The sequence below is a fragment of the Anolis sagrei genome, chromosome 1, assembly GCF_037176765.1.
Source record: "Anolis sagrei isolate rAnoSag1 chromosome 1, rAnoSag1.mat, whole genome shotgun sequence".
NCBI classification, from domain to species: domain Eukaryota; kingdom Metazoa; phylum Chordata; class Lepidosauria; order Squamata; family Dactyloidae; genus Anolis; species Anolis sagrei.
In genome coordinates, this window is record NC_090021.1 from 289,373,441 (window position 1) to 289,401,374 (window position 27,934).

The following is a 27,934-nucleotide window of genomic DNA, read 5'->3' on the forward strand; positions in this document are numbered from 1 at the left end:
TCAAACTTGCCTCAAACAGACAAGAGTTCTTTCTCCCACCCTGGACATTCCACAGAAATATAAACTTCTCTTGCCTAGTTTCCAACAGACTTCAAAACCTCTGAAAATGCCTGCCATAAATGGGGGCGAAATGTCATGAGAAATTGCTTCTGGAACATGACCATACAGCTCAGAAAACTCACAGCAACCCATATATAGGCTTGTCCTCATGTGCTTTTCAGACTGCTATCTGGCCTATCAATAAGGATTTTGTTCCTATAACAGCCTGTTTTCATTCTCTACTGTGATTAATGGTGGGGCAACAATCAATGTAACATGCACTGTTTTGAAGGAAAAAACACAACAAAGAAACTCGTGAACACTTATCAAAGGGTGGCCCTTTGCTAGAGTCTGTTGCAGCAAAAACAATGAAGAATTTGGAGGCACCTTAAAAACAAACCAAATTTGTTCGCAATTTATTAAGACTCAGATTTTTGTACCTACCATGCACTTCATCAGTTGCATGACAAAGTTCTAGTTTAGATTCACATGAGATGGTGAGTTATTGTTCACAGGTTATTTATAACCCTTAAGATGCTAAATATATTAATATATGTGACTAATAATATCTGTCTGAGAACCTCATTCTTTAAACAGGCTGAACTGGTGTTACAAGCATCACCAAATGTCTTGGGAAGAGTGTGACTCTTTGTAGTTTCTTCTTTGAGGGTGGATCCATACAACACACTACCTACTACATCATCTCTCTTACCATACGCATACACTAGTCTTGAATTCTTTTTCCGGGTCACTGTTCCTAGCAATTTTTAATTCGAGGTGAAAGATATTCAGATGTAGTTCACAGATGCCTCACCGTTAAAACTATCAGTTCTCTTCTGCAAGCGTGCTTGACATCTCTGTTTTGAGCCTCTACCTTGACTGAGTCGAGTCTCTTAATACACTCCTGACAAAGGCTGTACCTACATTGTAAAATGAATGCAATTTGACACTACTGTAACTATCATGGCTCAATGCCATGGAATTGTGGCAATGGGAGTTGCAGTTTTACAAGGTATTTAGTAGGCATGGGCAATCCATGGTTCTAAATGGTTCTAAAGTACTTAGAAAACTAGAGGGCACTGGTGCTTTGCTTCTATAGTGTTGCTAAAGTTCTGATGGTGAAAATTTCAAAACTTTCAAAATTTCATTATTATTTCATTATTGGCAATTTTTTTGACAGAACCAATTAGGAGCTGCCATTTATAACGAAATTTTGGAAGTTTTGTTAGAGTTCTGAAATTTTCCCCACCAGAACTTTAGCAACACTTTAGAAGAAAAGCTCCAGTGCCCCCTAGTTTTGTAAGTACCTTACAAGTATTTAGAACCATGAATTCCCCATGCCTAGTATTCAGCCTTCTCTGCACAAACCATAGCATTAGGCCATGGGAGTTAAAATGTGCCAAACTGCATTAATTCACTGGTGTTGATGCCCCCAAAGACACCGTGATTTACAGCATCATACAGAGAGGACAACCAGCTGAAAAAAAAAGCCCTGAAGCTATGTAATATACTGCAGGAAGGAGGGGGTTTGCAGAGTCCTATCATACCATATTCCATGTGCCCTAGTCCAAAAAACAACTTTCTAGTATGTAAGACTTCAGTCTTTACCCCCTAAAAATAGGTTTAAAAAACACTAAAGCTATGCATGTCTTAGGTTAAAAATACTGTGTAGCTGTCTTGCTTGTCCAGTTCCTTGCAGCATTAGGAAGAGTACTATTATCTTATTCCTTCCTTTGTTTACAAAGCTATGCTTGCTTGTTAGAGGAAAATTAGAGTAAAAAGCAGAACTCGTCTTCAAGAGTCATACCTGAGCTAAAAGGGGGGGGGCAGTTTCCCCCCACTTATTTTTGGAAAAACACTGACATTTTGAACAGTGTGCCAGAAGTAAAACCGTGTCTTGCAGGTCCTGCTTGTAAGTACCTCTTTTGAGTCCTCAAGCTATTTGTAATATATGCTTCCCTAAAGAATGTACAACTATCATTGATCTTATAGAGACATTAATACCTGTTGGCACGTTCTCTTTTCCCTGAAGATATATTATCCAGATTCTTCCAGGGGTAGGACTTTCTAACCTTCATAGTCATTGCTATCAAGCAGGGTTGGGAATCAAGCAACCGTCTTGCTTATTATACTACAACTCCCAGTATTTCTCAGGTAGGGGTGCTAGAACTTGTAGTCAAGGATAGAATCATACAATCATAGAGTTATAGGGTTGAAAGAGACTTTGTGGGCCGCCCAGTCCACTCCCCTGCCAGGAAGCAGAAAAATTGCATTCAAAGCACCCCAACAGATGGCCATCCAGCCTCTGCTTTAAAGCCTCCAAAGAAGGGCCTCCACCACAGTTTAGGGCAGAGAGTTGCACTGCTGAACAGCTCTCATAGTCAGGAAGTTCTTCCTAATGTTCAGGTAGAATCTACTTTCCTGTAGTTTGAAGCCATTGTTCCATGTCCTAGTCTCCAGGGCAGCAGAAAACAAGCTTGTTCCCTCCTCCCTATGACTTCCCCTCACATATTTATACATGGCCATCATGTCTCCTCTCAGCCTTCTCTTCCGAAGGTTAAACATGCCCAGCTCTTTAAGCTGCTCCTCATGTTCTCCAGCCCCTTGATCATTTTAGTCGCCCTCCTCTGGACACAGTATTCCAGGTGTGGTCTGACCAAGGCAGAATAGAGGTGTAGCATGGCTTCCCTGGATCTAGACACTATACACCTAATTTTGCAGGCCAAAATCCCATTGACTTTTTTTGCCACTGCACCACATTGTTGGCTCGTGTTTAACTTATTGTCCATGAAGACTCCAAGATCTTTTTCACACATACTGATATCGAGCCATGCGTCTGCCATTCTGTATCTTGGCATTTCATTTTTTTCGCCTAAGAGGAGTATCTTGTATTTGTCTCTGTTGAACTTCATTTTGTTAATTTGGGCCCATCTTTCTAATCTGTTAAGATCGTTTTGAATCCTGCTACTGTCCTCTGGAGTATTGGCTATCCCTCCCAATTTGGTGTCGTCTGCAAACTTGATGATCATGCCTTCTAACCCTTCATCTAAGTCATTAGTAAAGATGTTGAACAGCATCTGGAGGGTTGTATTATTCCCACTCCACCCTTGAAGGGAATCCAGTAACTCTTTGTAATGTTCCTCACTATGTCCAGATCCACACCAATGAAGAATGTTGTTGCCATAAGTATGTCCATAAATTTCATAGGGTTTTCTTAGTCAAAGGAATACTCAGAAGTGATTATACCAGTTCAGTCCTCTGAAATATAGCTTACATCCAGTGATATTTGTTGGTGTCTCTCATCCAAGTACTAATGTGTATTACAACCCTGCTTTGCTCAGATCTACTGCTACTAAAATAATACTTATTATTATCAGCATCATCTATTTACATGGTGCTTCATAAGTAGAATAGTGGGCCCTGTTCAATCTAAAATATGCGTATTCACATACATACACAGAAGGAATGATAAAATATATCATTGCCATAGGTTATGAGCTGCTCCTCATGTTATTTATTTACTGCATTTGTATACCGCCTTTCTCAGCCAGAGGCGACTCAAGGTGGTTCACAGTCGGCAGTGATTCAATGCCATAACAATTATCAAAATACAGTTAAAACAATTATAAAAACAATTCAACATTTAAAATGTAATATAAAAGAAACAATAATGTCTGTAAAAACAAAATCTTTGGTGTCTCCTTACTAAAATTGTTGTCCAATTGCATCAGCGGTTGTTCCATATATTTGTTTTCATCTAATTATGCTCCAGTAGTAAAAGCTTGCTTGAAGAGCCAGGTCTTAACCATTTTGCAGAATGTTAGAAGGGAGGGAGCCAATCTTATAGCCCTGGGAAGGGCGTTCCATAGCCGAGGGGCCACCTGTCTCTTGTCCCTGCCAAATGCATCTGCGAGGAAGGCGGGATCGAGAGCAGGGGTCCCCACATGATCTTAAAGTCCTAGATGGTTCATAAGGAGAGATATGTTTGGATAGATAAGCCAGACTTGAACCGTTTAGAGCTTTATATGCTAAAGCCAGCACTTTGAATTGTGCCTGGTAGCAGATTGGCAGCCAGTGGAGCAGGCGCAACAGAGGAGTCATGTGCTCCCTGAGCGCCGCTCCCATTAGCAACCTGGCTGCTGCTCGTTGGACCATTTATATCATCATACCTTCTCTACTCTCATCTGATTTTAGAAGATAAGCCTACTTTCCTTGGATGGAAGGTATCATAATAAGGAATTTTAAGGTAAACATAGGCCGTGGGGGAAATCCTTGCTAAAAGACTAGAGACTTTCAGCCAGTCTGAATTGGCAGTACTGGGCTAGATGGACCAATGGTCTGGCTCAGTATAATTCAACATCCTGTTGAAGTGCACATTTTGTTGGGTTTTCTCATTGTTCCAAACGAGTCTGTCTAGCAGACCTGGTTTCAGACTACGCCCTTGAGTCTGAATGCAGAGAAATGATCTTCAACCAGTATCTCTCCAGCTTAATTGCTACCTAAGCAATGCTGAATTCGCCATTTGCACTGCTGTGTGACGAATGAAGTCGCCTTTGTTATGAAAGGTCTTCCTTTCCCCATGGTGAGCAATTTGCCTCACTATTTTTAGGCTGCTCAGAGTCCCGGGTCACAAAAAAGAGCCAATTTTTAAGGAAGTTAGATACAAAGAACACATTTTATTAAAATTTACTGAAGGAGAGAAATCTAGACTTTGTGGGCTCAGAGAGCAATGAAGGTTGGGGAGAGGGCAGAAGGGAAAAACAAACAAGATATATAACATAATCCGCCAGCTAAAGGCACAATTTAAAGGTACAGTTGCAAATTCCATCATTACCTTCCCCACTCCATTTTGCCACTTCTCTTGAGTTCACATTGGCAGTTCCACACTTTATATGTCTGGAACTCGCAAACTGTTAAACCCAGCCAGCAATGATTTACATTCAAAGTAAAAAATCCTTATTTATATACATACACAAGCACACAGAAAATAAAATCACATACAGCCACCTCAAAAGGGTGAAATACAGAAGCATTTTCTGCTCTGTCCCTCGCCTTCATAATGGAAAGAATTTCCAAAACAGATAGAGCTATGTACATTTCCATTCAGAGAAGGCATTGCATTGACTTCAGAGCATAACCTTCCCTCTGTTTCTCTACAGACAACTAGTTTTTGGTCCAGTTTCAAAAGCATCATTTGAGTTCTCAGGTGCATCAAGATGAGAATTTGCCCATCACTCATAGTATAATTTAAAGGAAAGTCCATTCATACAACTCTGACAGCAATGAAAAGAGTACCCTAGCAGCCACTGCTCCAGGTAGAAGCTAGCAATGGGCAACCTCCCAATCTCAAGAAAAGCATCCATGTGGCCATCAGGACAGTTCAGCAGCCACATAGGAACCCTTCCATAAGAGCCTGGAAGTTACTACATGAGTCTAGGAAAGCGTAGGCTGAGGGGACAAAATAAGTGTCTGGATTGTGTGGAGCACCCAGTGTTCAGAAAAAAGCTTTTTTTTTGAATAATTTCCAGAATCTGTCAGCCAACTGGACACACTGAGCATTCTGAGAACTACAGTCCAGAAATATATATTTTCTGAACTCTGATGGAGCACCAGCACTTGATCTACCCTTGTGTAAGCTTCGTCTTAAGACATCCGATAAATATAAATTCCATATGGGTCGACCACATCCCTACATCCATCATATGTTTCTGCCTGTGTGAACAGGACACCTGTAGAAGAGGCTGGAAGCAAGACTCTATCAAACCCAGATAGTAGGAAAGGGAAAAGAGATTTCTGTGGCTTGGCTGGGATCAGCAACGTCAAGACAGAAAAATGCTTACAGGCACAGCTTCTTTGTACTAATATCGAGGACTGATCATAATGGGGAAGCTGGAACCGTACTTCTTTCAGTTCAATCTCATTAATTTTGGGCTTGGTTTTTACTTCCCTTATATTGCTCCTAAAGAAACAGTTTTGTGGTCTTCAGATTCTCCTTCCTTCTGAAACTCTTTTGAAAACGGACTTCTGAAGAGGAATTCTGATATAGCATTACATTAATAAGAGGATACGCTGGATTTTACATAGTAGAGGGCAGGGAAGAAGTTACAATTCTACAAGATTCACTGTACATTCATAGAAAAGCTGAAAATAATAGAATAATTATTTTTACAGTCACATTTTGGTTCTAAAAATAAATACATACAGATGCAACACTCAGGCCACTAAACTACTACTCATTTAACTCCAAAAGCAGAAATGGCAATTTTGGTGGTAGAGGTAGACCGGGGAATAGAACAATGAAGAAGAGAACAGATGCAAATCCTAATTCCCAATCATTTGTGAAAATGCTTCATGGGTTAAAACTAAATTTAAACCCAGTGATCATAATATAATGCTCTATTTATTCCACTGTGTCATTATTTCATAATTGAGTAGCTTGGTATTTAAGGTGAGCCACTCACTGATATTTAAGGTGCATTAGTTTGCCACTACAGGCACTAGAAAAATTGGGGCAATCTCATTCCAGTGGCCAATCGAATGTCTGACTGCCATGTGCAAGTTCACATGGGTAAAGCTACTCAAAAGGTATCACTTGCTTGAACCACTTTCTTCCTTAGATTTAAGATCACTTAGATTTGGGCATGATTTATGAGATGGGGATAGCCAACATTAATATGACAAAAAACAAAGAAAGAAATGTAGACTTCACTAGATTTGTGGGACAATGGAAAATCCATGCCAAATCAAACCATGGTTCCTTCAATAACTACAGCAAGTCCTTATATTTTAATCAATTTCCCCTCCCTTTGAAAAACTAAGAAAAACACCAATGAACAGTCATTAGTATATGCTCAAAATGGGAAAGGTGAAGAGAATAATCTTGTCATTCCTCTTCTGCAACAGTTGTCACAAATCCAAGATAACTGATAGGACTTGTATCAACAAAACTAACACAGTTGTCTCCACTCCCAATTGTGGAGGGCAGCTCTTCAGAATCAAATGGGCTTTGTGGTGCTGTTGTAGACCAAATGCTCTGTGTCTTCTGTAGTGGAGAGAACAGAAGACAGGGTGGAGTTGGCTGCCGTAGTCGGTTGGCGTCGCCGTCGGTACGATTTTCTATTCTTCAGGAAGAAGTAGCTAATAATTGCCAGTACTATCAGGATGCACACACAAAGGAGCACGGCAACTGCCACTTCAAAAGAGCCTGTGAGAGATGAAAATAATCACAGTTTAAGCAAACCAGCAACTTCAGTAACAAAATACAAGGGAGTGCTGTTGAAAGAATACATTTACATTTGCTCGCATTTGGGGCACAGACCCCCCCCCCCAATAGGAGTGAAAAAATTCAAATCATGGGGAAGAGCAAAAGAGAACTCTTAAGAGGAGTAATTTAATATGAGAATGTAATATTTTCCTCAATGAATTTATATTACCATTTTCAATTTCATATCTAGTCACTTGAATTCTAAAAAATCTGGAATAATTACTGAACCAGAAAATACAGGGTTAGTCAAAATGCATAGGCCAATAAGCCATTCAATTGAATGGCTTATTGGCCTATGCATTTTGACTAACCCTGTATTATCTAGCAATAAAGCGTGATTGCCATTTCCTTTTGAAGCAGTTACCTTGATTGAAATCAATTTGTTGCCTGCTATTTCATTCAAATCCAACAAACTTTGGTTAATATTTGGTTATTTGGTTAAAACAAGTTAACTTCAGAATACACATTATAAAGCTGGCTTTTAAAATATATCTTTTGATTTCAGGTTTGACTGAGAAAACTGCTGTTTGATTTCTATTATACTCATATACTCAGGTGAATTACAGGTAATTAGACTTAAGTATGGAAACTATTTTATGTGAACAATGCATTTCTTTTTTAAAAAATGGTCTATGGAAAACATTCAACTCTGCTTTGCCACTCCTATTTTGTTAAGAACAGAAATGCTTCACTCCATTTCGGCACGGATGTCACGATTCTTCTCTACAAACCCAAATCCCTTTCTCCTAAAAACAAAGGAATCTTAGAAATAAAAAGCCAAGAAGGGAGAAACCAAAGAGGGCAACAGAATGGTTTTTCAGTTACATACTTAAACCTGAGTGCCGATATTCATAGCTGCCCCATCTTCGGCCAATCAAATCAGCCTCTGTGAGAGAGAGAAAATGAAAAGACAAAAGTCATGAATGAGTACTCTTTGAAGTGGAAAGATTCCTCAAAGAGACATCCTCATATTACCAAAGAATCTGGTAACGCAAAATGACTCAAGAAAGTGGTGGTCAGAGCATACCCTGAAGGGACTCACAGTTTTCTTCAGAATTCAAAGATGGGATCATACATTATTAACCCTAACTCTAACCCTGAATTCAGCTATGGTTCCTTAACTCAGACATATTGTTTTTTGTGATGTTATTATGACTATGTTTGTTTTATTATTTTATTCATTGATTTTAATTGTGTCTCTGTTTTTATCTGTAATTTTTGGGCTTGTTCCTTTGTAAGCCACCCCGAGTCCCCTTGGGGAGATGGTTGGCAGGGTACTTGAAATCTCTTAGCATTAGTGATACAAGCACCAATGCATCAGTCCAAAAAAGGGAGTCATAACTGTCATCTTAGGGTTGTACCAATTCAGCACATAGATGGAGAAATCATATCCATGAATTGTCCAGCAGTAAGCTTGCATGTCAAGGGCACAAGTCCTTGACATGGACTGCCTTTATTGGTCCTTTTATCCACAAAAAGAGGGGGGTTTCCTTTTAAAAAGGGAAATAACATTTTAATATGCAGGGTCCAACCAGCATTCTAAAAGAGGGCTGTCTATAAATAAAGTTTATATTGACATAAAAGCACAGTATGTCACAGCAAATGAGATCTATATGCTGGATTTCGTATCACAAAATCACAAGTTGAACACTTTCCAAGCGTCTAGGACTGTGTGATGTATTTTCAAATGAAGTTTATATTATTATTATTATTATTATTATTATTATTATTATTATTACTATTACTACTATTACTATTGCTATTACTATTGCTATTATTATTTGGAACTCTCTACCCCGGAATGTGGGGAAGGCTCCTTCTATGGAGGCTTTTAAACAGAGGCTGGATGGCCATCTGTTTGGGGTGTTTTGAACACGATTGTCCTGCTTCTTGGCAGGGGGTTGGACTAGATGGCACACTGCTTTTAACCCAAACAGGAGTGTTTGTTTGTCACCATCTCATTTTAGAAGGACTGTGTGTCTTTGTGCCCTGCTTCAGTCCTGGCATTTCTAATTAAAGAACTCAAGAGCAAATGACATGTTTTATGGCAGAGACTAAGCTACATAGCAGTGTAACATACAATTGCTGAAACCCAGGAGAAGAAATTGGTTCACAGGAACTTTAGCAAGCGTGCCACCCCTTAAAATCACCCAAGCTTTCAAGCTGGGATTTCTGGGTAGGGGATGTTCTGGGGAGTCTAATTCAGAACCTGTCTCTAGCCAGAAGCCAATGGGATTTAGCTACATAGACCATTTGTCTACCTTTGTATTAAGATCCCATAAGGTTGATGAACATAGGAGCACTAGCCTGGCTCAGCTCGTGACTCTTTCTTGTTGACAGAAATGGGAACCCCTAAAGAAATCTGGAGACAAGCAATCAGCATCATCATTTATTAAACCCAGGGCAAGCCTTCCACATAGAAGAACGAGGCAATGGTCTCAGGCAGAAGAAAAATTACCTAGTTATTTTCCTCCACTGGAACAGAGATTTATATGTAATTCATATGGTCAACACTGTGTCCCCTAAACCAGTGTTTCTCAAACTTTGCTCCTTCAGGTATTTTGGACTTTGGTTCCCAGAAATCGCAGCCAGCTTACCAGCTGTTAGGAATAGTGGGAGCTGAAGTCCAAAAACATCTGGAGGAGCGGAGTTTGAGAAACTCCACCATAAACTAACCTCACACCCTGAAGTATTGTGGAGAACACAATTTCCCATCATCTGTAGGAACCATCACACCATTTTTACCCATTTTAAAGCCTACCCAGATGGTAAAAACATACATGATCCTGGATCAATGAGCCACATTTTTCAGATCTCTCTGATTTCCCAAGTTTTAATAAATTACATTTGACGATAAATTCAGAATGAGAGCAGACTGTGTTCAATTCCTCACTTAAAGCTGTTTTACTTACTTGTGACACCCTCACAGGATTTCATACACGCCTCCTCATTTTCAAAGTTATTCTTGTTGCCGTCACAGCCTCCATAAGTGAAACGATCACACGCTTCAGTAAATGGGTTGTAAAACCAACGAAGTATACTGTCTTCACACGATCCTGTCTCTGGCATATCCACACAGTGAGCTGCGAAAAGAGAATACAGGAAGTGAAAATTATGGTTGGAATTCCTGTTAATGTTACCTCCTGTCTGACTACAAGCAAAGACTTCATGAAGCCACAAAGATCTCAAGGAGCCTGAAAAATGGGCCTTCAACTAATTTTGCACAGTAATAAGTTATATTTATTTATTTATCTCATTTATATCCTGCCCTTCTCACCCCGAAGGGAACTCAGGGAGGCTTACAACAAAGGCACAATTTGATGCTCTGAATAAATATAAAAATAAAACAATATATAATTCAAAATCACATAGTTAAAACATATCAATTAAACAATTACTTAAAATCGCTTTTAAAAAGTAGCTGCTATTTAATTTGTTTCACTTAAAAATGTTTTAAATAAGCAAAGATAGCCAATGAACAGAGTAGTTAACATAAAGATAAACCTTGCTCATCATTGTCAAAAGTTATAGTAATTGATTTCAAAACCATAACTAGTTTCACTGCTTCATAAAAGGCGTGGTTCATGAGCCTGCTTTAAAAAAAAAAAAAAGAACAACTTTTACATCTTCTCAAATATACAACTAAGACAATTGACCAAACATTTGACTGGGCAAATACTCCATCCTCCTTAAATCTGATCTGAGGAGCATAACGTCATTCAAATAAAACTGGAACTGAGTTTCAGTTACCTTAGTTGTATATTTGAGGAGATGTAAAAGTTGATTTTTTAAAAGCAGGCTTGTGAACCTCGCCTTTTATGAAACAATGAAAGTAATTATGTTTTTAAAACCAATTACTTTAACTTTTAACAATGACTGACACAATAATAATAACAACAACAACAACAATAATCACCGATACATCACACAGTCCTAGACACTTGGGAAGTGTCCGACGTGTGATCCAATACAACAGCCAGCAGTGATCTTGTTTGCTGTGGACTCACCTTGTTGTGTTTCAAATAAGAAGAAAAAGAAGAGGAGGAGGAGGGAGGGAGGAGTAGGGAGGGAGGAGGGGGGAGGAGGAGAAGGAGAAGGAGAAATTTGTAGACTGCCCTAACTTCCCGGATTCCATAACATATGGCAAACATTCAGTGCCAACAAAGAGACATATGACAAATTACATAAAAACATGACACATCACAGAAAATAGAACAGCCATTACTATAAACTTAATACCAAAAAAACCACCCCAAAAATAAAATGCGACAATCCTGACATAATCACATAATATTAATTTAAACAGAGTAAGAATTTAAACAACTAAAACCTATTAAGAAATAAAATGGCTGCCAATAACTAACAGGCTGAGATCAATTCCAGTTTCTAGACAGGAATTAGTATATCTAGATGATGTTATATGTCAAGATGTATTAATCTTCCTACTCTCCATATGCCAGAATGCACAGATGTATTTTTAGCAGCTTTTTTAAGGCCAGGAGAGAGTGGGCAGTTTTGAGGGCTTTTTGAGGAAGTTCCAGAGGTCCCCTCTCTCGGTCCCACCAGCTGTACTTGAGACAGAGGTGGGACCGAGAGCAGGAGAAGGAGAAGGAGAAGAAGAAGGAGATCACAGTGCTCAAGCTGGTATGTAAGCGGAGATGCAGTTCTGCAAATAGTGGCCATTAATATGTTGTTGTTGTTGTTGTTGTTGTTGTTGTTGTTGTTGTTGTTGTGTCAATCATTGTTAGAAGTTATAGTAATTGGTTTCAAAAACATAATTAGTTTCATTGCTTCATAATATTTTGTCTGAAATATTACCAATTCATACGTGACCTACCCTGGCTGGAAGTAACATTGATCCCGCGTAATTTGTTGAATCCTTGAATATCTGCAAGAAACAAGGGAAAATTGAGGGTTTTTGCTTTACAAGGAGTTTTTATGGAAGTGGGCAGCTCCCTGGCTGACATAAAGTCTTCTCTAGATCATTGCTGATTGCTGTTTTAAGTCCTTATCTTTACCTCCTCCACCCATTTTCCTTTTATAGTCAACTAGTCAAGACTCAAGTTTGAAAAAAAAAATACTATTTTTGGCTACAGTTCCCAGATTTCTCCAACCAGCACAACCATTGGCTTGGGGTATTTGGGGATGTTGTTCCCCAAATAACTTTTCCAAGCTCTATGCAAAGGTATGTATGCAGCTATGCAACCACTATTCCATCTAGTTTAGTAGTGTCCTGTGCATTTTCAATACCAATAATAATAACAACAACAACTTTATTTTTATACCCCGCCTCCATCTCCCTGAAGGGACTCGGGGCGTCTTACATGGGGCCAAGCTCAGTCGACAGCTAAAATATAACATGTACTAAATGAAATAATAAATAGAAAAAACAACGTAAGCAACATTATAACAACAATAAAACAAGCATCAGGAACAACCACCAATAGTATAATTGAAGTCTCATTGTAGGAGGACAGTCTGGTGCACAAGTTAAAAGTAGGTCTAATGAGCAATGTGCATAGGTCACAAAGCAGCAAAAGGATAAGAGCAATTACAACTAGATAATTAAAACTTTGGATAGAAAAGTAGTAAGGTGCAAGTACAAGACTTAGGTTATAGTTAAGGCTAGCTGCCCAGAGAATGGTTTGCTGGGATCAACAATGCTACTTGGGTTAAACCCTTGAACCAGCAGGACTGAAGACCGACAGGTCAGAGGTTCGAATCCGGGGCAAGTGCAGATGAGCTCCCTCTGTCAGCTCCAGCTCCCCATGCGGGGACATGAGAGAAGCCTCCCACAGTATAAATATGTGAGAGGAAATCACAGGGAGGAGGGAGCAAGCTTGTTTTCTGCTTCCCTGGAGACTACGATGCAGAACAATGGCTTCAAACTACAAGAAAGGAGATTCCATCTGAACATGAGGAAGAACTTCCTGACTGTGAGAGCCATTCATCAGTGAAACTCTCTGCCCTGGAGTGTGGTGGAGGCTCCTTCTTTGGAGGTTTTTAAACAAAGGCTAGATGGCCATCTGTCAGGGGTGCTTTGAATGCAATTTTCCTGCTTCTTGGCAGGGGGTTGGACTGGATGGACGATGAGGTCTCTCTTCCAACTCTATGATTCTATGATTCTAAGGTTAGTAAAACATCAAAACATCCAGGTGCCCCCTGGGCAATGTCCTTGCAGATGGCCAATTCTCTCACACCAGAAGTGACTTGCAGTTTCTCAAGTTGTTCCTGATACGAAAAAGCAGTGCTACTTGCCAATAACTGTGACATTGCAATCCATTTTACTAAAGATACTAGAATTGGTGACTTTCTGCATGCAAAACAGGCAATTCTGTGACAAGTCTATGGACTTTTCTCATAACTCAGACCCATTTTAAGACAAATGTTCATCTACTTACATGAATCACAGAACTTCTCGTCTGATCCATCTCGGCAATCTGCTGTTTCATCACATTCCAGGAAGCCATCAATGCAGCAGTCCTCACTACACTGGAAATCAAAGGGCCGGCAGTTTTGTTTGCACACTGTATGAGGAAAATAGATTAATCCTTTTAGTTACCAGCAAAAGCAAAATATCTTTTGATAAGATTTTCTTTTGGATCACTGTTCTCGAGATGCAGAAGACAGAGTAATAGGTCACAAACAGAAGATTAGTGACTGCACCAAGAAAAGCAGCATAGAGAAGATTCAAGTACTTTCCAAAACCAAGAAAGTTGTCTCTTTTCAATGCTGCACACAGAAAGTAAGAGACCAATCAGAAAGATTTACTAAAAAGCCACAAGTAAGCAAGGAATGAAAAAGAGAGAAGAAAGGACCACAGAAATGTACAGAATTTTCTACCTGGTTCTTGCCGTTTTTCGATAGCACCTGAAAAGAAGAGAGACTATTGTAAGACTACATTGCATATCTCCATTCTACAATTATTGTTTCTGATTTAGGAAAATCAATACATTTTGAGAGAAAAATTAAAATACAGGCAGACATAGAATCTTCAGTACCCCTTATTCAGAATTCTAAAATCCAAGGTACTCCAAAATCCAAAATTGTCCAGATGGGTGACTGAGAAGTGACACCTTTGCCTTCTGGTGTTTCAATGTATCCACACTTTGTTTCATGCACACGATTACTAAAAATATATTACCTTCAGGCTATACATAGAAGATATATAATGAAGCATACATTACTTTTGCATTTAGATTTGAGTCCCAGTTTTCTGCTGCCCTGGATGCAGAACAATGACTTCAAACTACAGGAAAGGAGATTCTACCTGAACATTAGGAATAACTTCCTAACTGTGAGAGCTGTTCAGCAGTGGAACTCTCTGCCCTGGAGTGTGGTGGAGGCGCCTTCTTTGGAGGCTTTCAAATAGAGGCTGGATGGCCATCTGTTGAGGGTGTTTTGAATGCGATTTTCCTGCTTCTTGGCAGGGGGTTGGACTGGAAGGCCCATGAGGTCTCTTCCAACTCCAGTATTCTGTGATCCTAGATCTCTCATTATGTATATATATGCAAATATTCTAAAACTAGAAAAATTCCAAAATAAGGAAGACCGCTGGATCTGAATATTTCAGACAGAGGACACTCAGCCTGTATTCCTATACTAGAAGAACTGTAGAGACACAGAAGTTAAAAATGTTTATTAAGATAACTTCCCAAAATATTATCCCTAGATTATTGAAACAGGAAACCATCCTGTTTGGTTCTACGGATTCAGCCGTTCCTAACTCTGCTGCCCTGCAGATATGCAGGACCTAAGCAGGACTGAGAATCCTTCAGTTTCCAAGTCCTGCTAGAATGGGACTCCATACACTCCTTACCATCAGCTATGGAGGTTATGATTCGTGGGAACTGCAGAAATGCCCCATTCCTTTCCATGCCCGTGAACTAAAAAGTAAAGCAAAGGTTTCCCCTGACATTGATCTAGTTGTGCCTGACTTTGGGGCTGGTGTTCTTCTCCATTTCTGAGCCAAAGAGCCAGCGTTGTCCATAAACACCTCCTAGGTCATGTGGCCAGCATGACTGAAGGAAGTGCCATTACCTTTCCGCAGAAGCGGTACCTATTGATCTACTCATATTTGCATGTTTTTGAACTGCTAGGTGGGCAGAAGCTGGGCCTAACAGCGGGAGCTCACCCCGCTCCCCAAATTCAAACCACCAACCTTTCAGTCAGTAAGTTCAGCAGCGAAGTGGTTTAACCGGCTATGCCACCGGGGGAAGGGAGGGCATGAACTAGCTTGGAAATAAAACAGTACTAATAATGATGTCACTTTGTGATGCATTACGGCTCGGGTAACAATGTTATCAATATTATTGTTTGCAAAAAATAATATGACATTTTGTTATGACAATTTTGATGTAACAAATAAGGTTTACTTGCAACTTTCAAAATCTCTCCACATTAAAGGAACCCGGGCAAGCATTTTTTGAAACGTAAAAAGTAACATGTCATTAACAGATAACATAACTTATTCTTTAAAAAAACAAGCAAGCAACATTCAAAGCCAGGCATGGGCAAACTTGGGTCCAGGATGTACTGGGACAAAATGCATTGCATTCATTCTACAGTGTAGATCAAGCATGGGCCAACTTGAGCACTCCCTCTGGATGTTTTGGACTTCAACTCCCACCATTCCTAACGGCCTCAAGTCCCTTCCTTTTCCCCCTCAGCCGCTTAAGCTGAGGCTGTTAGGAATGGTGGGAGTTGAAGTCCAAAACACCTGGATGGCCCAAGTCCGCCTATGCCTGTTCTAAACTGTGTGAGGGATTATAAATCTCATCATTTTCAGAAAGCAGCAATTTGTGCTTCAAGTCAACACTTGGTAGTTACTCTTCCAAATTTCACTCTACTTATCAAGTGACAAAGTATCTTCAAATGACTCTCTAAAGCCCAACAGAACATTTATTTTCTGAACAACATACCCACCTTGGACATTCTTGCAAGCAAGTTTACAGTCCTCCTCTCTCAGGTAATTGTTCTTGTTAGCCCTGCAGCCCCCAAAGATGAACTGCTGACACTCCTGGGTTGCTGGATTGTAATACCAGCGAGGGAATGAACCGCGACACCGACCCACCTTATAAGGAGCCAAACAGTGGTCTGGGAATAAAAAAATAAAAATGGTACATGCTTGCACAATACACAAGACGGCAGAGAAAACACTGCTCATAAAGCTGCTTCAAAATCAGTTGGTTTCAGAGTGGAAAAAAGCGTTCAGTCAGACTTTTAAACTTCAGTCTCACTTCTAAAGGAATTTGGAAATAATTTACATACAAACATTTAAAATCCAACATAAAACAAAACTATACAAATGTGCAAAATGGGTACCATATATTCTGGTGTATAAGACTACGTTTTAACCCAAGAAAATCTTCTCAAAAGTCAGGGTTCGTCTTATACGCAAGAGTAGTCTTATACGCAGGAATAGTCTTATACGCGGGAGTAATCTTATGCACAGGAGTAGTCTTATACACGGGAGTAGTCTTATACGCTGGAGTAGTCTTACACATGGGAGTACTCTTATACACGGGAGTAGTCTTATAAAGCGGGTGCTGAAACTTCCAATCGGATTGGAGAATCTGTGGTTTCCGCGTATGGTGGGGGGAGCTAAAAAATGGCAGTGGCCGCGTCTCTGCCGTACGCAGCGACTGTATGAAAGCATTAAGGGCGACGCTGTACAAGTACGGTAGAAGAAAATCCATTCATCAGGATTTGTGGACTTAATGTGGTCCCAATGGTGAGGTGAAGGGGCGCCTCACCAGGAAGGTGTAAGTGAAGGGCGGAGCAAGCTGCAGGCGTCCAGAGTGCCCGGGGTATGGAAAAACGAGATAGAGTGGCTCTGGGCCCAGACAAACACACCTCTTTTACCTGTCTGACCTCCTCCTCTGCCTCTCAGATCTGACTCCTGAAGACTGCAGTGAAGCGGTGCAGGTGTGTATTTGTGAGATCTGAGAGGCAGAGAAGGAGGTACAGCAATAGGAAAATTACCATATTGAAATCAAAACTTTGTAAATCAAAACCAAAACTTTGATAGATGGAGGGGTCTGATGGAAGTTAAAATGAAACTGAGTTTTTACAATTTTTTGTGTATGTTTTAGTAGGATTTTATGTTTTATGATGTTTATCTTAATTTATCTGTATGGCTTTCTTTTGGGGCAATTGAATGTTTTGCCTTATATGCTGGAAACCACCCCAAGTCCCCTTGGGGAGATAGGGAGTTATACAAATAAACATTTTATAATAATATTATTATTTGAAACACAACAAGATGAGTCCACAGCAGACACTCTGCTGGCTGTTGTATTGAATCACACGTCGGATACTTCCCAAGTGTCTAGGACTGTGTGATGTATCAGCAAATAATGAATGCAGATCCCAGTAAGGTGGCCTGCAGCTGGCAGATGGTAATTTTGTCAGCGCCAATTGTGTTTAAGTGCAGGCCAAGATCTTTAGGCACTGCACCCGTGTGCCAATCACCACTGGGACCACCCTGACTGGCTTGTGCCACAGTCTTTGCAGTTTAATCTTTAAATACTCATATCGTGTCAACTTTTATTTCTATTATTACTATTACTAGTAGTAGTAGTAATAGTAAAGCCTGTCTTCCCCAAAGCATTGAAGCTTCCTTTTTGAACAATTCCCCAAACCCTCCAGTTAACATGAATAGTTGGCTGAGGGATTCTGGAGCTGTAGAACAATAAATTCTACTCATACTTCCCTGGTCCTGCTCAAGATACAATCTTATTCCATAAAATCAATAAAGATCAAGTTATCAATTCTAGTTTCCATCTCTGAAATGACCCACCTTTATGAATGACCCACCTATAGTCTGTTCAGGATTCAGGACAGTGACAGTGATGTCTGTTGAATCCTGTTGTCCAGAAGCATCTTTCACAGTCATCTGGAAGACGTAAACTCCTTCCTGAAGATTGGTGAGTGCCATGTGATCATTCTGTGGCTGAAAATACAAAATGTAAAACAAAAGGGAATTAACGCTATGGAAGATAATGGCACAAACGATGTGCTTCAGCTATCCCTTGCGTTCTTTCAAATAAATGTAATTCCTCTCTTTACAGCAGCTACAGAGATCCATCTAAAATCTTTTGGTATTAATATGTAACTTCCTATTATGGGAAGTCGTCAAAAGAATTGGAAGGGGAGCAATATAAGTTTCATGGTTAAAATTGATCATGGGGCAAAGGAACACTGTTGTGAAGGTGGGAGTGTCTACTATGCAACATTCTCCATCCTGATTCTCCAAATATATTGGGCTACAGTTAGAAGTCGCTTCATCGCCAGCCAGTGGATGTTCCTCTTTACTTTATTTAAAGCAAAAAATAAAGAAAATGGAATATTATTTATCATGTTGACCTTTTATTTCTCTTTCCTCTGCTATGATCTTAGTTCATACCCGGGGCATTTCCCACTTTGATTATTGTAAATTTCTTTTTACTGGTCTTCCTTTGTCTCATCTTAGGACTTCTTCACATTCACCGTCAGAATTGCCTAGTATCACTACAAATCATGACCATTCCAGCAGCGCCCACCCAGGGGGTGTGGGTACCTGTTGCCCCATGCCCCGCTTCATCCCGGCTTTTATCCACCGCATCACATTGGGGGGAAGCCTCTTTATGCCGGCTCAACCCATCTTTTCCATTGGAAAGACAGAAAGTATCCCATTGTGCACAATTATGTGGTGGTAGCAGGGGGTTTGTGCTTTTCGCCACAGAGTTGCCCCGGAAGGCTTCTCCGAGGTGTGGTGGGAGCCATCAGTCTCCATAGCAAAACTGCTAAAAACCTGTCACTGCCAAAAATAAGCCTGTGTGAAGAGATCCCTTGTCCTCTGATCTCCATTCAGCATTCTGCACTTATTGCAAAAGTTTGCAAGCCATTATTAAAAATGGCCACTGCCTTTTTTTAAAGATCTTCTTTAAAATGGCTACCGTTGCTCCTGTCCACCTCAAGCAGCACCAAAACATTGCTGATAAATACTGCTCATGCCAAAAAAAGGAGGGAAGGGGAACAAGGTTTGAACAAGGGAGGAGTAATGGGATGGGAGCTCTTCTTGCCACTGCCTCTCATCACTGCCTTCACTCTTGCTCCCTATTTTAGCATCGACCTGTATAAATATGTGAGGGGAAGTCACAGGGAGGAGGGAGCAAGCTTGTTCTCTGCTGCCCGGGAGACTAGGACGCGGAACAATGGCTTCAAACTACAAGAAAGGAGATTCCATCTGAACATGAGGAAGATCGTCCTGACTGTGAGAGCCGTTCATCAGTGGACCTCTCTGCCCCAGAGTGTGGTGGAGGCTCTTTCTTTGGAAGCTTTTAAACAGAGGCTGGTTGGCCATCTGTCGGGGGTGATTTGAATGCAATATTCCTGCTTCTTGGCAGGGGGTTGGACTGGATGAGGTCTCTTCCCACTCTATGATTCTATGATTCTATGTCAACCATGCTTTTGTGTGTGGGGGGGGCAGGGGGATCAAATTCTTTTCAACTTATACATGAGTATATTATCCCATTCCCAGTTCGATCGTTTACAGCCTGGCCACACTTATAGTAGCTTGCCCACTGATAATGAGTGTTTTTTTAATTGAGTGTCAGTTGTTGGTTATAGGATTATTTATTTATTTATTTATTTATTTTATTATTTAAACTTATATGCCGCCACTCCCCTGGGGCTCGGAGCGGCTTACAAGAATAGCTAAAATCTAACAAAGTTTAAAAGCAATTTAAAACAATTTAAAAACAACAGTATCAAACATTAAAAGCCTGTCGGAACAGGTATGTCTTACATGCCCTGCGGAAAGCTGGTAAGTCCCGCAGGGCACGAACTTCAGGTGGCAGAGCATTCCAGACTGATGGCGCCACTGTTGTGAAGGCTCTGCGTCTGGTTGCCGTTAGACGCAAGGTCTTGACACTGGGGACTTCCAATAGATCTTGGTCCTCAGAGCGGAGGGATCTCTGGGGTTGGTAGGGGGTGAGACGATCCCTTAGATACATTGGCCCCAGACCATGCAAGGCCTTAAAGGTGAGTACCATCACTTTGAAAGTGATCCGGTGCTCAATTGGTAACCAATGCAGCTGTAGTAAGATTGGTGTTATGTGGCATCTCATCGGAATTCCCGCAAGAAGCCGAGCAGCTGCGTTTTGTACCAACTTGAGCTTCCGAATCACCGACAGAGGGAGGCCAATGTAGAGGGCGTTACAGTAGTCCAGCCTTGAGATGACCGTGGCCTGGATCACCGTAGCTAGGTCGTCCCTGGACAGGTAGGGGGCCAGCCGTCTAGCCTGCCGCAGGTGAAAGAAGGCGGTTTTGCTCACGGCAGAGACCTGGGCCTCCATTGTCAGCAGAGGGTCCAAAAGGACTCCCAGACTCTTTACCAATGATGACGGGCGTAACGCCTCGCCATCCAGGGTGGGCAGATGGATGTCCCCACTGCCCGGTCCACCCAGCCATAGGATCTCCGTCTTTGCTGGATTCACCCTCAACCTGCTGGCACGCAGCCATCCAGTAACGGCCTCGAGGCACTGATGGAAACAATCGGGTACAGAGTCCGGTCGGCCTTCCATCTTCAGCACCAGCTGAGTGTCATCGGCATACTGATAACACTCAAGCCCAAAACCTCGAACCAGCTGAGCAAGTGGTTGCATATAGATGTTAAACAACAGAGGGGAGAGAATGGCCCCCTGAGGAACCCCACAAGATAGAGGGTACCTCTCAGAGACCAGGCCTCCCCTCTCCACTCGCTGTTTTATTTAATTGTATTTTAAATTGTTTTTATTTTATGTTCTGTTTTTAGGCACCTTGTGCCATGTGTAAGCCACCCTGAGTCTCTTCAGGGAGATGGTGGCAGGATACAAGAATAAAGTTGTTGTTGTTGTTATATGCAAGAGACTTTCTTTTAAAATATATTAAGCTCTTTTTATAGGTTTTGGACCTTTGCTCTATCATGCCTAATTCTGTCTACTCCAGTCTAGCAGCAAGTCTGCAGTGTATTGATCTCTCTCAGACCTTTCTACTGAAGATGAAATGTCTGAGAGCTCTATGAAGATGGCAGGAACTAAGTCTGGACCTTTCTACATGCAAATTGTATTTATTTATTTATGTTTATTTATTTTCTTCTTTTATATCTCACCACTTTCCCAAAACAGAGAACCAAGACAGTTTACACTCTATTGAAGACATCAGTAAAAAGTATAAATATATACAAGTTTATTTTTAATTGATAAAGTTAAAACCATGAACATATAATGAAAGATTACATATTCACTGCCATCTTTTTAAAGCTAGAAAATGTATAATGATCTAACCAAGTCATTATGATGTTGAAACAACTGCTTCCACAAAAACAAAAGATTGCTGAAAGACTAAATGCCAGAACATTGCTCCTAAAACCAGTTCTTAGTCCCAACTAGGATATCTCCACTGAAGCAATGGAATTTGCATAAGTGCTGATCTACGATTAATAATTCATATTAGGTCTCTGAAGCCCTGCCTTTCTTTGTATTGGCTTGTAGCCATTACTGGAATCTGCCCAACCTGGATTAACCTACTTGGTTCCAAGTATTCAGAACATACATAAAGTATCCAAACCACATATTTAATATATGTAAACTTAAAGAGAGAATTAACTTTGAACTGGGTGAGGCCTTACATAATCAAACTTGTATACCATTTTGATTACATTCCATTTACATTCAATTTGTCATTCAAGAAGCTAACTTCCATTCTGGAAGTAGTCAAACAGAAATCTGCCTGAGCCAATAATGTAACATAGGGTCAGCAGAGCAGAAATGGGAAATAACAGGTTTATAGCCTAAATCTTCACTATATTGAGTTGAAGCTACAGATTCCAGCATTGGATGGCCTTCTGTTAGGGGTGCTTTAAATGAGATTTTCCTACCTCTTGACAGGGGGTTGGACTGGATGGCCCACGAGGTCTCTTCCAACTCTAGGATTCTATGATTGGACCTTTACTGTACTTTCATTTTCATATTCAACGTCTGGTTTGCTTATTCTTCAATAAACGAGTTACAGTCAGCCTTCCACATTTACTGGGATTAGGGAGACAGGACCCCCCAAGAAAGTGAAAACTGATTTTTTTTAACCTCAGATTTTCTAGGATTTTCTAGGTTGTCCAGCACAACTCTATGATCAACGTCTGCTGAAAATGGAATACAGAAATGCACTGGAGGACCTAGAGATTCCAGAGAAAGCATTTTAAATCAAAGTTGTGAATAATCAAATCTCCAAAAAGTCAAAACCACAAATGTGAAGGGATGCCTGTATTATTCGGTAATTTGGAAAAAATGGGCATACACATTCAAACCACCACTAATTATACCCATCTTATTCAGCTAAGACTTTTCTTTACCACCTACAAAAGGGCATTTTCAGAATTTGTGAACTCTTTTTAAAAGGGGGGGGGGGAGAGAGAATGACACTATGTATCTTAGTAATTAGGTACTGCTACAACTATCAGACTATACATAGACCATATAACTTCTTTTGCTGTAGACCCCTAAAGAGGAAACACCAAGAAAAATAACAATTTTAAAGGGTGTGTGCTCATTCTAAAGTAAGAAGCAAATGTCAAGTTGCATCACTCTACCAATGATTCGCAGACAAATATCATGCAAAGCAGGGAAAACATTAAGTATACAATCCCCAAGTTTACAAACATTTGGCTGCAGAATGGACTCAATCCCAGTAACATAGAAACTACTGTCCATCACTAGAAGTGAGTTTGTAGGCCTCTTCTGACACAAATCCATCCCTGGATTTACATTTTTCTCATATGCTACTTAAATTGAGAGAGAGGAAATCATTTTAAAAATTAATCTTTGTTTGATTGAGAGAATTCTTGATGACATATCCTAGCCTTTTCTGAAACTGATTCAGACAAACTGATTACATCTCTTAGTTTGATCAAAGTTCATGTGAAGGACGGAGGGAAGGGTGATATATGTTTGGGCAGAAAACTTGTTCACATATACACAAGATACTGCAGATGATACTACTTTTAGTAGAGACATGCATAAAGAGATTGTGCCTTAAAGTGTGTCCTGTCTTACCTCCATCACCACTGATTCATCACCAGAAAGACGCGTCCATTCGTAATTCACAATTCCATTGTCATCAAAGCTTTCTGTACCCTTCAGTGTCACAGGCTCATTAGGCTGCACTTTCATGTCCATCCAAGCACGGGCCACAGGCGGCCGATCATCAGCTGGAGGGAAAAGAACAAAGAAATGCATATTATTTCCATGGATATTCCATTTCTGTGTATGTAGGTTTCAGAGCAGGAAATACAAATACCAACACAGTACAATCCCTGTGTCTGAGGGTGATATGTTCGCAGACTTCACACTGATACACAGAACTATGGAAAATAGCAAACCCCATTAAAATGAAGGACTTTAGGTTACCATAGAGTCATGTTGGAGAACCAAGAAACATATGCCAACCTAGAGATGTTATATGTTGTTAGATGTGTACAAATAAAACAATTTTAAAGCAAACAAGATCCAATTCTCAAAAGAACACATTATTTTAAAAATTGTGGGAGCTGAATATGCCCCATGTACAGCCTGGGAAATGTAGATTAAATAGATCCAAGAGAACCTGCATACTATACATATACATTTGTTTTCAGTTAATGGAGTGCCTTGTGGACAATCAATATACCTTTTCAGTTTTTACTATGAGCCCCAGTAACTATAGCGGTAAAGCAGTGTCATGAGAGAGTACCATGTTAAAACTGTGGATGTGGCTCTTAATGAGACATGCCACATTATCTCACCTACAATTTTACTGGAACTCTGAAGCCCATCAGATGCAAGATAATAATGTGCCACAGTGAAGACATCACACTTTAGCTTGAAAAATATATATATATGGATCTGAATACAACTTCTCATACACAACTGAACTCCTGGGATTTGCCATACAGTATCACAATGGGTAACCATTTTCTCAGCAAAGCACACTATTGTGTTGAGATAAGCTCTCATAGGGCCCTACCACACAGCCCTATGTCCCAGAATACCAAGGCAGAAAATCCCACAATATCCGCTTTGAACTGGGTTGTCTGAATTCACACTCAGATAATGTGGGGTTTTCTTTGTAAGTGTTCTTTCCATCTCTAATTCAAAGTCATTTAAAACTATTATTCAAGAATGAAGGAAACACCATTCTTAGATCAGCAATCCTCCAGCAACTTGCCTGGAACAGAAGCATCACACCAGCACTCACATTTTCATTTCACTAATTTAATGCATCTCTATATGCATTAAAATATGTTCAGAATAATACTGGGCAAAGAAAGGAGGGAGCAGTTTTCTTTTATTGCCTTTAGGGTTGTGGGGGCAACTTTCTTCAGCAAATATTGTATAACATGGTGTAACTCTTCAGGGGTGAGGATTTCTGCACTTTTCAAAAGAAAAGCTCACTTACACTTTGAGGGAGCTTGCTGCAAGTTGAATGGCAAATCACTTGCTGAACACAGGTAAACATTTGCTTGAATGTACAGCCAGAAAAAGTTACTTTTGGGGACCAGAATTCCTCCTCTCCCTTCCCAGAAGTGACTACTTCAAGGGAACCTATCTACCATCTTAGCTCTGAAAGCCTAACTATAAAGAATTAGTGTCTCTTTGTTTGTTTTCCTTCCCTGTTCCTCCTTCTTGTGTTTGTTAATTCTTTCATTCACTTTATATCCTGCCCAAGGCAATTTACTATAAGACTGAAGCCAGGAAGCTTAAAAAATATTTAAATTCCATATAATAACAAAACTTGGCACTTTATAAATACATTCTGAACACGTTTATTTGTGAGCAAGTCCTACCACGTCCAACAGAAAGTTATACTCAAACAGCCCAATTCAATGAGTTTGATAGAATAAGGGTAAGATGTCACCTGAAAAACAGAGGGATTGAATTCTAAACAACCACTGACACATCAAGTTGTACAGGCCCAAAGTTTCAGAATTAAACATGACCATTAAAATGGCCCAAAGTTTTATGGACAATTCTACAAATCACAAGAGCACTCATAAGACTCCTGAATGTTCTAGTTCCTTGTTGGGATGGGGGGGAAACTACAGACAACTCTCCAAATTTGCTGGTCTTAGGAGCACAGGACCTCCATGAGAGAGAGAAACCACAAATAAAAACCACAAATAAAAAAAATGTTTTACCTCTCTAGGGATTTATAGGTCTTCCCATATTTCTTTTATAGCCAATTTCCACTAGAATCATAGAATCACACTGGAGGATCTAGAGATGTTTAGAGAGGTATGATTGGAGGGGATTGATCATAGAATAACACTGGGGGACATATACATTCATAGAGAGAACATTTTAAAGCAAAACCACAAAAGTCAAAGCTGCAAATATGGAGAGACAACTTACAGCATTTCCTCAGATAGAATGTAGCAAGTTGCCACCTTGATTAGCATTAAATGCCCTTGCAGATTCAAAGCCTGGCTATTTCCTGCCCCAGGGAATCCTTTGTTGGGAGGTATTAGCTGTCCTGAATTCCCCCCTTTTAAGTGTTGTTTTTTATTTACTGTCCTGGTTTTAGAGGTTTTGAATACTGGTAGCCAGATTTTGTTCATTTGTATGGTTTCCTCCTTTCTGTTGACATTGTCCACATGCTTGTGGATTTCAATGGCCGATTGCAACATCCACACTTGCTTCAAACAGACAAGAGTTCTTTCTTCCACCCTGGACATTCCAGAGATATATAAACCTCCCTTGCGTACTTTCCAACAGACCTCGCAACCTCTGAGGATGCCTGCCATAGATGTAGGTGAAACGTCAGTAGAGAATGCTTCTGGAACATGGCCATACAGCCCGAAAAACTCACAACAACCCAGTGACTCTAGCCATGAAAGCCTTCGACAACACATTGGACTAGGGCTACATCTGAGTAATCGTGTACAGAATTGTGCTGTGCTTTGCCGACTTCTGCTATACAATTTGGTCTGCCTTGACTTCCATAACCTTCACCCTCCAACTGGTTCCTTGAGATGTTGGTGAAATTAGAACTTGAGCTTTTGGGGGAAAAAATAATTGCCAACCCCAGTATGCATCCTTTGTTATTTTGCATCCTCTCTAGTTTCCTTCCAGGGCATTGCTCACACTTCTAGTTACCAGGCAAACCCCGAAGAACTATTAGAAAGAATAAGGATTGTCGTCTTGTGTAATCAGCTCACATTTTGGAGAGGAGAGCAACAAAGAACAAAGTAGTAACACTTCAAAAGCATACCAATGAGTGGGAACCAGTATTGCCAGGCCCGTAGCCAGGATTTTGTTTCGGGGGGGAGAGGGCTGAGTTTGGTTCGGGGGGGGGGGGAGGCTGAGTCTGAGTGAAAGAGGATCTACCCTAGCAAACCTTTTGTATCGTTACCCCAATACCCCCCCCCCCATGCATATGGGATATTTTGAGCATGGTGATCAGATCATGATATGAATAAACATAACAGTTTAAATAATGTAGCAGTAAGGCCTTTTCGCGGACCACCATGAGAATACCCCCCCCCCCCCGGCTACATGCCTGAGTATTGACATACTGAGAATCAGAGGGAGCTGCTGCACTTTTGATAAATGTGGAGAATGAATTTCACCAATTGTTGAGTGACAAGCAGGACCTGCTGAATGTATTATCAAAGGCTTTCATGGCCGGAATCACTGGGTTGTTGTAGGTTTTTCAGGCTATATGACCATGTTCTAGAAGCATTCTCTCCTGACATTTCACCTGCACCTATGGCAGGCATCCTCAGAGGTTGCCTGCTATAGATGCTGGCAAAACACCAGGAGAGAATGCTTCTAGAACATGGCCATATAGCCCAAAAAACGTACAACAACCCAAGACCTGCTGAATTTCCCTCTTCTTTATGGTTATGTGCTTTCAAATAATTCCCAGCTTATGGAGACCCTGTGGGGAACCTATCTCAGGATTTTCTTGCCAAGGCCAACTGCTAAGTTTCCATTGGTTGACTGGGGGGCTCACACCCTTGCCTCCCAGTGCCTTAGTCCAACACTTAGACCACTATACCTTTTCTATGCAACCATTACAGGAGCCCTCTCCAGTTGTGTGCAGCAAGTAACATTTTAGTTATTTTAAACTAGAGATAATTTTGTTATTTTACTTTTATTTTTAAAGACATTTTAATAGGAAATGTTCAAAGTCTGCTACACTTTGTAATGCTATTTTGAAGGAAACAAAAAATAATGAAGTATCGAGAACAAACAAAAAATAACAGAAGATACTTTTTTAAAATTTGTAGAGAACAGCAAAAAATTGCTCAAATCTTTCTCAACCTTTACTTTGGGATTGCAAAAATGCTAGCTCCCGCTAGACACTTACCTCATATTGATATCAGTCACACTAGCTACCAAGAGGGACAAGTTGGAGCATACACAGAATGACTAATAGGGTAGGGAATGATAATTAAATATGACATCATTATTACTTAAATTTATCCTAATGGAAGATGATTTCAAGATTTGGTATTAACAAACAATTCACATGTATTGTCAAAGGCTTTCATGGCCAAAATCAGTGGGTTGCTGTGAGTTTTCCGGGCTGTATGGCCATGTATGGCTCTTTTCGCCTGCATTCATGGCAGGC

At 40.4% G+C, this 27,934-nt stretch overlaps 1 protein-coding gene across 1 annotated transcript in view; it reads right to left on the bottom strand.

Annotated features, from left to right (window-relative positions):
* Positions 1 to 5,793: 5,793 nt before the first annotated feature.
* SPINT1 (serine peptidase inhibitor, Kunitz type 1) overlaps positions 5,794 to 27,934 on the bottom strand; it is a 46,651-nt gene continuing 24,510 nt past the window's right edge. Inside the window, exons 2-10 of the mRNA XM_060760485.2 lie at positions 23,377 to 23,531; positions 18,122 to 18,257; positions 16,229 to 16,399; positions 14,147 to 14,173; positions 13,705 to 13,830; positions 12,141 to 12,191; positions 10,216 to 10,386; positions 8,133 to 8,189; positions 5,794 to 7,243 (exon numbers count right to left, since the gene is read on the bottom strand). Of these exons, the coding sequence (XP_060616468.2) occupies positions 7,035 to 7,243; positions 8,133 to 8,189; positions 10,216 to 10,386; positions 12,141 to 12,191; positions 13,705 to 13,830; positions 14,147 to 14,173; positions 16,229 to 16,399; positions 18,122 to 18,257; positions 23,377 to 23,531 (1,103 nt within the window). The 3' untranslated portion in view covers positions 5,794 to 7,034. The remainder of the gene's footprint in view (positions 7,244 to 8,132; positions 8,190 to 10,215; positions 10,387 to 12,140; positions 12,192 to 13,704; positions 13,831 to 14,146; positions 14,174 to 16,228; positions 16,400 to 18,121; positions 18,258 to 23,376; positions 23,532 to 27,934) is intronic.